Here is a 12,720-nt window from a genome sequence, read left to right as displayed (position 1 = left end):
ATCAGATCAAGAACACAAATGTGTCTTAATTATAATAATTCGTATGTTTTTCTCACTGGATGAGGCATTTTCTTGTAGGAAAGCAACAGGCTTCTCAAAGGTAAGTTATTATTGGGAAAAATTAACACCAATTGGGGAATACCCCCTGAGTTATAGTGACTGAGGAACTCATCTCACCGGGCAAACAATTCAATGTGTTTCTAATATTTGTCTTATTTACAATATTTTCATTGTGCCTTCCACCCCACTTTTCTGCGTTGGTGAAACAGACAAAAGACACAATGAAAACTCAACTAAATACATTTTCAGAAGTTTTCATCCCACTTGACAAAATAGTCCTTAACCTGAGAACTCCATTTATTGGTAAGCATAGCTTTTCCCCTTATTAAACAGTCCCTGGTCACCCTGTGCATCCAAACAAAGGGACATAAAAACAAACATTGTGCCTTATTGTCATGAACTTATTAAACAGCTTATAAGTGATATTCATTCCACAAGTGCACCCCTAGGGAATGAGAAAGACAAATACCATGATTGATTTTGTCTATTGGAAGACACATCAAATAAAGACTCTCTCCAACACAGTAAGAAAAAACTTTCTCAGGTACCCCACTGTCAATGAACGTCAACCTCTCTGGCACCTGCCTCCACTTACAGAAACCCAGCACTCTTCAATGATGAGAAGTTCTCAACACAGGACAGAGATGGCTCTCTCCAGATACTGACAATAGCTCTACCTACAAGTGGATGTTGAACTTTATTAGTTCGATTGTGTTTAGCTGTTTGCTAACTGGGTAAGCAATTTACAACCAAACACGGAAGTTCCGCAGGGTGAAAAGCCTCAAGTGCTTAGTAATGAGCACACCTGTGCTGGACCTGGTCTGCAGGGTGGCCTTGCCGCCACTGGCACATCGCTGCTCATGTGATTTGGAACTTCTGCCCTGCCACCAAGCAGTTAGTGGAGACCACAGTCCTGCCAGGGCACACATGAAAAAGATGACAAATATTTTATTGAGATCTTCCCTCAAATCACACCGAAAATTTTCACCTTTTGAAACCAATAAAACTCCTCAAGACAAAGAAAGCAGGATGAAATTTTCGAGGCTCACCTACTCACATCTTCTTTCAAATAAATTCTTCTTCTCTTACACTCTAAGGGGACCCCACAAAACTTGCAATAAAGCTTACAGGTTTGCAAGTAGGGAAACAAATGAGCACTGGCATTTTATCCTAGGCAAACCTGAACTTGTCCCCAAGGTGCCTTTTCTGTGACTGTGCACTAACCTGAGAGCAGCCCCTCCTAGCCTCACATCTTTCCCATAGTGTTGTAAGAGAGCCACAGCAGCCCCGCTGAGTCTCTCCTCTGCTACTCTTTCTATCTACACTCATCCTTATTTCAATACCCCTAGACTAATAAACTTACATTCAAAATCACCTGGGCTTGTTGTGAGAAAGTTTTCCTGCACAAACTCAAGATCCCACACCCTGCCGGTTGACTGTACACAAACCCACACTAGGTTTGGCCCCATTCCTGGCAACACTTGGAAATTTAGACAAAACACTATTGGAAAACAAAGAAAAGGGGATGTGAGTGTACTTAGGATAAAAGTAAGCCATTTGTCTTAAGAAGCTGAATATTTTCAAATGAGTAAAACAGACAATAAAAGCTAAGATCACAGAAAGTTGTAGAAGTTTACTAGAATAAAAATACTGAGAAAGGAATTTTATGAAAATGCAAGAACCTGATTATGTGAATGTCCTTACACCCTATCTCAACAAAGACTCCTAACTATATTAGTACAAATGGAAGCTGAAATGTCTGTAAAACACGGCCCTCCATATCTGATCCTGAAACACAGGAAATGTACTTATGAAACTTACTGTCCTCGCTTGTGGAGCTCTTAGATGGTAATTGTACTTCACAGCATTGTGTTCCTACAGCCTGGTGGCCAAATTAACCTTAAGTTTACAGCTTCCAAGTGTACACCTAGTAAAAATCAGATGAATAATCAATAGTTAATAACAGGTGGGCCATAGTAAAATGAGAACGCATCTCATGGTGAGAACATTTAAACTGAAGAGGTGTGTAGTGTGCCCTCAAACTATAAGTAAATGTTACACAAGATGCAAAACACATCACAGAAAGTTGTAGAAGTGTAGAGAAATGAGACAGCACAACTTAGATCATGAAAGCTTATGGGTTAGCAATAGTCCAGAGTGTTTTTCTAATAAAGGCCTGTAGGACACACTGCCTCCCATTTACCTGCTTTTCTTCTCTGAGAACATTTGGCTTTGACTTCCATCCAAGGTGAAAGTCTTGCTGCATCTGCAAGGGTTTATGGTTCAGCAAGACAAACGCTGACACTAAACTTCCTAGGAGTCCCTTCCCAGCACTTAAGACAATGTTATGTAACCAAAAGTTCAGTCACCAATGCATCCTTTAGATTCATTTATGACTAAAATGTGGAAGTGTGGACAAAAGAGAAGCCACATAGTAAAGCTGACAAGCTCAGGGGAGGCCTGTGTGGTGGGCCTCACAAACTCAGAGACCTGAAGTAACCAGAGAAGAGGGTCTGAAATGAAAACTTTTTCACTGAAAGTGAGTCATGGTGGATAGTCATGTCCTAGGTCAGTATACTGTTATACAATTGTCAACGTTTACCTTACTGAAGCTGCTGATTGTTTTTTTGCCTCTACCATAACATAACTGTCAGGGAAATTTCTTTTTTTCCAGACCCCTCCCTGCACCACACCAGAGACCACAAAACTCCTCATTGTTATTGTTATGATGTTGATTGTCAACTATTAAGTACTCTGTACCAGTGAATGTAAAAAAAGTATGTGTCTCTTTGTTCTTCCTTTTTCCCAATCTCAGAAATTTCTGTATTTTGCTTTCTCTTGGCTCCCTGATCCATTCCCAATTGATTTCCTGGAACCCCTCAGGCCTCTGGCTTTGACTGTACTGTATAAAATCATGTGCAAAACTGCCATCCTCCAGAGCATTTTCTCAAGCCATTGATATTTTGCTTCCTGGCAACTGTCGTCAGTTTTGACTCAAAGAGACTCATAAGAATTCTTTACATGTTGAAACGTTTCTTATGTTGATGGCTAAAATCCTACCCTTCTGACCAAGACCCGCTGTTTCTGCCAACCTGCCCTCACTCTGCAACTACCCAGAGGCCTGCCAAGGACTGTCTGAACATGACAGAGACACTCATCGCCCTCAGCACAGAGAACATTCCAAAGGTTTAGCTCCTCCTTTCTAAGAACCAGGAAAGACCAAATGTCTTTTTATGATGTCACCTGAGAAAACAGAGTCTTCTTGAGGTGGGTCACTGGCCTGGAGGCACACAGCCTGCAAGTGAACTCAGACGTGCCATGTATTGTTCATGAGCACTTAGCATCTACACTCAGTTAACATCCTTCTATCTTTCCTCTCATATCAAAGGGACTAAAACGTTAAAAACTATGGTTCCACAACTCCTCATGATTCAAAATCCAGATGTGAATCAAATTCAGCCTCTGAGGTGCACTTGTGTTTAATTCAGAAACTGGAAGGGAGATGGAGACATTATTTCTGCTGCTGTGTTGACTGGTGGATGGGCAACAGCAGACACAGCTTCATGTGAAGAAGCAGCTATTTCTGTACCTCTGGGTGGGGCTGCAGCTGTGCAACCTTGTGACCAGACTTCCAGGGGTAACTCCCTCATTTCCATTTATCTGGCTGTTCAGGTGTGTACAAGCATCTAATTCACTGGGTTAAAGGCTTTTCTGCATAAGAGTTCATAGCAGTTATATGCGTAACAGCCCCAAATTGGAAATAATGCAAGTGTCTATAAAAGGTAAATGGATACACACACTTAATGCATCCTTGGAATGAAATAGGACTAAAGTCTAAAAAGAAAGAACAATGTCAAAATAATCGTGTTGAGTCAAGTAACCAAAGTCCGTCTGAAATTACATATGCATGATTCAAATTTTGAAAATTCTAGAAAATGAAAAAGAATTTGCAATGACAGAAAGCAACTGAAATTCTCCCCAAAACATGCTTGGGGTGGAGAGGGGCAGAATGAAGAGAATACCAGAAGGCAGGAAGAGGCTTCAAGAGTAAGGGACACATTCATTAAATTCATTGTGACAGCTTCTCTGGTGCATTCATTTGGAAAAACTCCATGTATTGTATATTTTCCATATATTAAGCATATTATATTCCACTATAACTCAATAAATATTTTAAAATTACATATACACCCATGAAAATGGTGCTAAAAATATAAGTTGAATAGAAAGTATAAAACTCAAAAACTACCTACCTCTAAAATAACCTTACCCTGCTCACTTTTCTGCTTCTCCAACAGAAGGTGAAGAGAGTTCTTCACAGCCTGGAGCCTTTCCCGGGGGCTGCTGACCCCACCTCAGAATCACCCACAGGCCAGCAGCGTCCACGCTCCCCAGTATCAATCCTTCTGTAGTCCTTCTCCCTCTGCACACTCCCCACTGGGGAGTTCGTCTGCTCCTCCATTCAGTCGAGCATCTGCCCAACAAAGGTCAGTCCTCTGCAGGCAGCTTTTTCATATACCCTGTGTTCTTTGAGGGGAAAATGGCCACTAACTCTTCCTGCCTCAGCCAAGATGTGACCATCTCAGAACTGCTCTCTGTGATTCGCAAACCAGCTGAGGTCCATGCTGTGTATGCACCAGAAGTTTAGTGTGGTTTTTTTTATGGCCCTTCCTTGATTTATAATTAATTAATTAAAGCTGTGTTTGTATGAGAGCCTACCCCACTTACAAGGTAAACTCAATGAGCATAAGGCGCACTTGTGTCTTATTCTCTTTGGAGTTTCCAGGGCCCAGCCAAGAGCCTGACACATGACAGGTGCTCAGTAAACACTCATTAAACCAATACGAGAAACTGCACAATGAGAGCTTGTCACCCTGTGTGACACTTACAGTCAAATTATGTTTTTCCACACACTAAGGCATTGGTGTCAGCATGAGGGGAGGCACTACAGGCTTGAGGACACCCCAGGGTCAGGTATTTACTTCCTGTACAGCCAGGAAGTAAGAAAACCCTCCTAACTATGAAAGGTTGGTCCACCCTTTATTCCCAGAAAATCACAGCCCTCCACAGGCCCACCTAGTGGGTTTGTCTCATCATCCACGGCCTGTGTTTTCCCTGTTCTCACAGATACCTGAGCTCACAGAAACTCTGGATCCTCAATCCCTGGTAGACTTACTGCCAGGGGAGGAAGGGGCACACCCTGACCTTGAAGGAATCAGGGGATGACTTTCCATGCCTAGAATCGCTGGTCTGTGAGGCAGCTGCCTGTTGCTTCTGAAGATGTCTCACCAATTTCTAATGTCCTGAGGAACAAGAGAAACATTTTGTACAGAATAGGATGGAAGAACCCAGAATGCGTGGTTGCTTCCATCTCAGAGGAGCTAAAGGTTTCATAAGAACCTCTCCTCCCCTAACGGAAGAACCCACAGGGCCCCTGGTAGAGTCACCACAAGCTACTTTGCTCCTGGGCCCTGAGAGGAGGCCAAGATGAGATGAAAGGGACAAAGATGACTTAGTTGCAATGCCACAAACGATGATGGAGACACAGCATGTTTAGGGGATCAACCTTCCAGGCCAGCACCCTTTCCCAAAAGCCTCAGGAGAATATTCCCCAGGCCCTTCCTATGAATGGTTGAAAGCAGAGAGCTCTGAGGCAGCACATACCTTTGGTCAGACACTTCTTCTGTCACTAGATTCATAGTACTGCAGACAATAACTAACCTCTCACTGGGCTCACCCTGCACTGGTCAGCATCCCGTGCAGCACCTGACATTGGTGACAGGTCTACTGCTGAGCTCCAGGGAACAACATTGAAACACATGAAAACACAGGAAACTCAGACATGAACCTGGCTTAGGGTCAGAAGATGGAGTCTGATTTTCATCCCCTCCTTCAACAGGCCTTTCTTGGGCCCTCCCTCCTGACTGCTCTGTCCCACATGCTACTTCTTGAGACTCTTAACAAAAAGGGGCTGTGCAGCAACCCTGACAAGCTCAGGGGCCACATGGCAGGGCTGGCAAGCTCAGGGACCAAATGTAAGCTAACACAATATTCTCATCAGAAATTTCTAACTGGACAGCTGATGGCAGGTCATCATGTCCCAGGACTATAAACTTCATTAGCAAAGGTAAGTCTTTACCTTAAGTGAGGTCTGATCCCTGTTTTTATGCCTCCTGGAGAGCATAATTCAGACACGTCAGAGTCATTCTTTTGTGTGCTAGACCACAAGTCAAAGGCACCCACTCTGGGACCAGTGTATGATACCCCACAACACTTCTTATTACCTGGTCATCTGCATACCTTCTCTATGTCCAGTAAATATTAATTATTCTATATTCACCAATGTAAAAAATTATCTTTCTTCCTCTTAGACTTTTATCTAATTCTAAAGATTTCCTTGCTATGCTTTTCCTCACCTCCTGAAAAATTCCATGCACCATTTTTCATCTCCTTTGATTACAATATATAAATTAGATGTAAAAATGTCATTCTTCACAGGATTCGAGATCTGCTCTCAGGCATATGTAGTCAGTTTGGCTCAGATAAACCCATTAAATTGCCCCAAAGCTTTGAACATTACTTACTGTGACAGGGCCTGGTGGACCTTCACTCTCAGGGGTTCTTACTGCTCTCTACTCCATGCCTGGCATCATCCATGGGCAAGTCTGGTGGCCACAGAAAAGCCTCCCAGGCAGCAATCAGAGGTTGCCCCAACACTCAGGGAGCCCAGGGACAGGTCCCACAAACGGACATGGAGAGGAATGGTTTACCTAAACCCATGCCTCCATCACCAGGAAGCCCACAGGCAACCGACCTTTCACCACATTCCTTTCTCCCTGGGACATGCAGGACACCCCCTTCTTCACACCCAACATTGCAGCTCCAATTCTGAGTTCTGGTTTTGGTTCTTTGTCCCTAGAAGCAAAAGCCATTCTGATGACAATATGACACAGAAGAAGGGTCCCCTGTGCAGTTATCACCCAGCTTGACCCCTTCTCACACCCAGAGTCATCTCTGTGGCCTGCCTGCTGGGAGGAAATAAAACCTTCTCAGAGAATCTGAGAACACAAAGCAGACAGGATTCCCAGCTGGGTTTCTGTGTCACAAACACAAACGACCCCCATTTGGGGACACATGGGGCTCTCTGTGTGGTGCTGACAGACACAAGACAAAGGCAGAGCAGAGACCAATGCTGGCCTGAGTGGGTCATTCCTTCAGGGACACATGTACCCCCATCAGCCTTGCTATTGCAAGTGTATTTTACAGGCCAGGAGTATTACCTTCTCCTGAACGCTTGTCAAATTTAGAGTCACTGGTCCACTACACCCCTGCTGAGTCAGAATCTGCAGTTAACAGGGTCTGCACATTTTTCCTATGCACAGAGAGCAGGAGAAATGGTTCTACCTTCACATCAAGAGATCTACTTTTGAATGGGCATCCACATTAGCTGGACAGGTGCTGAAGCAGGCATGTGAAGGTGGCACCTGAGCATCACAAAGTTTACAAAGTTTCACAGGTGATTCAGTGCACAGCACCGATGACATTATTGTGACAAGATTTTTCCTGAGGTAGCTCAAAAATTTGTGCTCTGAGGGTCAAAGGCCAATGTGAAACAGAGAAGCTACTGGACACCTGGCAGGGAGCTTTAGGGAATGTCTGAAAGCCAGACAGCCCAGGCCTCTGCTTTTTCCAACACAGCCTGTGAGTGTGTGCTAGTGTGTATGTGTGTGTGGTGTCCAGAGGACTCAGCAATACCCAGAGAACCAAAACACAAAAGGACAGTAAACTGTTAAGAAGGCACAGGGTAGCAAAAATGAGGGCAGGGAGTGGGCGGGGTTCTAGGCACAGACCCTGCCCCATAGCCCACATGACCAAACTAGGCATCTTGCCCCAGAATAAAGCTCAGTGCACAGGTAGGACACACAGCACACCCTACCACTCCAGACAGAGGTGACTGTGAGAATTACAGAGCCTCTGACTGGTCTCAAAGAGGCAGCCACAGAGCAAACAGCAGACACCATGGGATCCCCTTCAGTCTCTACCCACAGAGGACTTGTCCCCTGGCAAGGGCTCCTGCTGGTTGGTAAGTAGGAGACAATTCCTTGGGATATTAGACTAAGGATGTGACACAGAGACTGGCTGGAGTCTGCTGAAGAGACCACTTCTCTGAATAAGAGGGAGGGCTTCTGTTTGGACCTGAAGGTAAAAAGCAATGGAGCACAGTAAGATCGGGAAGGGAACTTTGCCGGAGAAAAATCTCATAATGTGGAAGCGGTGAGAGGCAGGAAAACCTTAACTGTGGCTCATTTCCTAAGATATTCCTCATTCAGTATTGAATTAGAAAAGCTGATAATAATAATAACAATTTATGTCAGGATTCTATAGTAAAACAACCAGGGATGCCAGATCTCTTTACCACCCACTTCAGATATGTTCTAATACACTCCATGAGGTCCAGGGCCATGGGAAAACATTGATTTACCCACATTGTCTGTAGCTTGTTTCAGACACTGGAGGTACAATGTCAGACAAGACCCTGTTCATATGGAACTCATGTGCTATGCACGGGAGAGAAAAGGAAAGATCTAGATGGGGTACCCACAAATGCCATGAAAAAACAGAGCAGAGGAAGGTCAGAAAGTGAAGACAGAGAGTAGCTGTCAAAGGTGTCCCTCAGAGACACTCCTGAGTGTCAGCATGTGTCTGAGGGCAGTGAGGAGATGAGCCAGATGAACACCTAAAGAGGAATATTGAAACAGAAAATATAACAAGTTCAGAGGTGTAGAAGTAGTGATTCCATGCCACTGACCTTGACCATGGGGGATATATCCTCACATGCACACCAAGACTGAGAGGTGAAGACACTTTTTCAGGACCCAGGCCATCATATTTTTCAAACCTCATACTTAGATCCAAATATTAATCCATTTATTTTTCTTACCTAGTCTCAATATTAAACTACTGGTGCCCACCCACCACCGCCCAATTCGCTGTTGTGCCGACCAATGCTGCTGAAGGGACAAATGTGAGCCTACGACTCCACAATACGCCTCCCGATGTTATAGGCTTCGTATGGTACAGGGGAGAAAGGGCAAAGCCCTATAACAAAATTGCTACTTTTGATGTAAACCAAAAAACACATGTGAGAGGGCCTGCATACAGTGGACGAGAGGAAATAATCTATGATGGATCGTTGATGTTAACAAATGTCACCCTGAATGACACAGGAAACTACACTGTAGCAGTCTACCTGGGAGGCTCAGTGAAAGAAGTAAGGTTTGGACAGCTTCATGTATACGGTAAGTGAATGCTCTCTGACCTCTGGCTGTTGAGTGGGATGAATTCTACTCACACACAGGACTGATAATGCAGGACGCTGCCTCCATCCCCCTCTGCATCACATCCCAAGTTGGGTTTTGGCATTTAATACGGGATACACAGAGTGGAGACACTTCCTGAGATCTCAGTTCCCTTCCCTAAATCTAGCCACACAGACAATCACTGCAGACAGAAGAACCAGTCTGATGGGACATATACAGAACAGGGAGACCAGTCTCTGTCCAGAACCCTGAGCTCCTTCCCATGACCTTGACATGGCAAACAACCCTGCAGGGCTCTGTCAAAGCCCAGTCTGAGGAATCCCTAGAAATTCTCATGGAACTCCCCTCCAGAGCCCCTCTCCAGGACCTTGTCCATGGACGTTGACTCCAGGGACCTTGGGGAGCCTGCATCAGGTTGGGTTTGACCTCCCAGGAAAGGCTAACTGGGTAATGGTTTAATGGGTGCCCAAGTCACAGGCTCTTGATGTGGTCACCATCAAGGGCTCAGGTCCAAGAGCTACACCTTGGCAGAAATGGAGTGCAGTTTATCACCCGAGCCTCTGTGTGGAGAGCAAGTTGGACAATGCCTTTTAATATTAATTAGCTGAGTGTCCTGAGGAACTTAGCAAAGTTCAGGGAAAAGTCAACATCCTCATAAAAAAAAACTGAGAAAAGAAGATGCTCCTGGCAGCTTCTCATTCATCAGGGGTCAGCCCAGGGGATTCTCTCTTGAATTCATCAGTAACAGATGCCTCTGATTTAAGCTGCTCTTCTATTCCAAGATTTAGGTCAGACACTGTCAATATTTTAGTGAATACACTGACAACCTGGCAGCCAAATTTTTATCCCCCTTCACTGAGAGTAAACTGAGAGTCAGGGAGATACAGTTACTAAAACAGAGTCAGGGAGACCATGAGCATCTGATCTGAGTCACTCAATGTCTGTCTGTGGTAATAGCCCTGTCTTCTCCTCCACCCCCTGGCCTTAGGAGGTGTCTGTGGATTCCTAAACCAACCATTCATTCAAATCCTTTTCAGTTAGGCACCCTCAGCTCAGAGGAATACATTCTGGTCTGGGGAACAAAAGGAAAAGGAAATAATCTGCTTGTACTCTAGAAACCAATTACCTGCAACAACAATTGAAGCCACTGCAAAGAACATGCCCCCCCATATGGCTGATGCACACCTCCCTGCCCTGGACTTGATCTTACTTGTTTCCAGTTGTGTTGGTGTCACTTCCACTATCCATAAAGGAGAGGACTTTGTCTGCTCCCTCCCCACTCTACCCCTGAAACCAGCTCAGAGCCCACCTTGTAACAAATACTCAGTTGCCCCTGATTGATTAGGAAGAAATAAATGGTGATTAAATGAATGAATGAGTTAACTAATTAATGATCCAAAATCTCTTCAGAGCCTGGAACCTGGATGCAGATCCTTGGATTTCTGGCCATAGGGCCCAAGCTCTCTGTCCCTACCAGGACTAAGACCCTTGTCTCACACCCTTTTCTGCTCTCCAATGAAATAGTCTTTCTTGTAATTGGTCTTAGGCATTGGGGTACAATAATAATCATAATTTTCACATGAGGAAGAATCGAGGTTTTCCAAATTTCTATCTCATACCTACCTAACCCAAATGGCCCACAATGGTGGCACTTACATAGCTGACTGTGGACTGTGAGTGGCTGAGATCTCTGAGGATGCCATGTTGGTCCATGTCTCAAGCCCACTCTAAATGACTCACTTTCTTTGTTTCTCCACAGAGCTTGTGAAAAGACCCATCCTCCTAGCCACCAACATCACAAGCACAGAGGAGAAGGGTGTTGCGATCTTCATCTGTCACACAAATGCATTGTCCATCCAGTGGTTGTTCAATGGCATGAATCTGCAGCTCTCAGAGAGAAAGAAGCTGTCTGAGGACCACAGCAGCCTCACCATAGACCCTGTCCAGAGGGAGGATGTTGGTTTATACCGGTGTAGAGCCTCCAACCCCGTCAGTTATGCTGATAGTTGGGACCTTGAGCTGCATCTGTCACATGAATGACCCTCATCCCCTCTTCTTTGTTATTAAACTCTAAATAAAGTTTTTTGCATTATTATAATAGACTTATTCAGAAGGTGAATAGTTCTTAAAAGATTTGCACTGAGTCAATAAGTGCATAACAATGTGAGATGACATTGTCATTATTGCTGACCTAAGGTCACACCCCACCTCAGTTTTATCTCATTTGTGCCATGTCCACATCAGAAGGAATACCAAGTCCTTCAAATAAGGCACAGTGGTTGTGTGATGACCAAAGGGAGCAGGTGGTGAGCTTGCAGGAATCCAAGCTGTTTCCCTCCTCCAGGGAGCCATGTAGAGGGCATGTGGATACTGTGTGGATAATGGAAATGAAAAGAGGACACCCAAGAGCGTGGCAACAGTGACTTCTTTCCCTCTGTTTTACTTTCAAATTTGCTAAAGTTTTCCTGAGTATTCTTTCATTCATGGCAATAGACTTACTTGCCTAAGTTCAGTACAACTCTGCCCTCCTTGATAATAGAATATAATTGGAAATGTGTATAATGTATTAAACTTTGGATCATATTTCCTAGTTCAGACTGAGGCCCAGAGGATTAGAAATGAATTCAATGTACATGGAATTGAGTTTGACCTCATGGTTCTTTTGGTGTCTCTCGGAAAAGAGGGAATCACTCAAAGCTGGGGAGACCGCAGGTGAAATGTGAGGTCCAGACTTCTAGTCCTCAAGACGTTGTTCATACATTCTTCATAGGTGTCACAAGCATACTGGCATCAGAGCAAACTAGGTGAATGTCAGTTCCTCTGGACATAGGTAGGTAACTAACCAGGTGAAATCAACTGACACTGGCCATGTTATAGGATCAAGAATACTATTCTTTTTTTTTTTTTTTTGGACATAGCATTAGGTCATTGTGATGGTGATGGTAGTGAGAAATGTAATATCTCTGTGGAAAACTGCTGAAGCATAGCCTTCTGGGAGATGAAAGGCAGGCCCTGTTCAGGTGGGGCTGAACAGTAAGAAGATGGAGAAATTTCTTCACAAGAGCAATGAGGGAAGCTGAGATGACACACTTCTACAAGGCTGGACAATTTGAGCAACTTACACACAGCTAATGAATCACAAGGTTTTAACTTTTCTAACCAAAGACTTATGAGAAAGGGTTTATCCTGTGGCAGGAAAAGAAAACCCCATGAAAAGATTTCTATGCTCTGTAACTTCTTTGATAAGCAGTGCTCTCTGTAACACTTGCAAAATGCTTTGTTTTTATACGACGAAGAGCTAACTAGCAGCCATCACCAAGCTAACAGTTATCTCAAGGCC

The 12,720-nt window shown here is 44.2% G+C and overlaps 1 protein-coding gene across 1 annotated transcript; it reads left to right on the top strand.

Annotated features, from left to right (window-relative positions):
- The first annotated feature begins 7,999 nt into the window (after window positions 1–7,999).
- Window positions 8,000–11,478, top strand: LOC118497522 (carcinoembryonic antigen-related cell adhesion molecule 21-like). Its single transcript, XM_036012169.1, has 3 exons — window positions 8,000–8,143; window positions 9,006–9,359; window positions 11,140–11,478. Exons 1-3 carry the CDS (start codon window positions 8,080–8,082, stop codon window positions 11,418–11,420), a joined length of 699 nt encoding a protein of 232 aa, XP_035868062.1. The 5' UTR covers window positions 8,000–8,079; the 3' UTR covers window positions 11,421–11,478.
- The last annotated feature ends 1,242 nt before the right edge of the window (window positions 11,479–12,720 follow it).

This window comes from Phyllostomus discolor, chromosome 12 (genome assembly GCF_004126475.2).
Source record: "Phyllostomus discolor isolate MPI-MPIP mPhyDis1 chromosome 12, mPhyDis1.pri.v3, whole genome shotgun sequence".
NCBI classification, from domain to species: Eukaryota; Metazoa; Chordata; class Mammalia; order Chiroptera; family Phyllostomidae; genus Phyllostomus; species Phyllostomus discolor.
The sequence above is the reverse complement of the archived record's forward strand: the minus strand, read 5'-3'. Positions and strand labels throughout refer to the sequence as shown.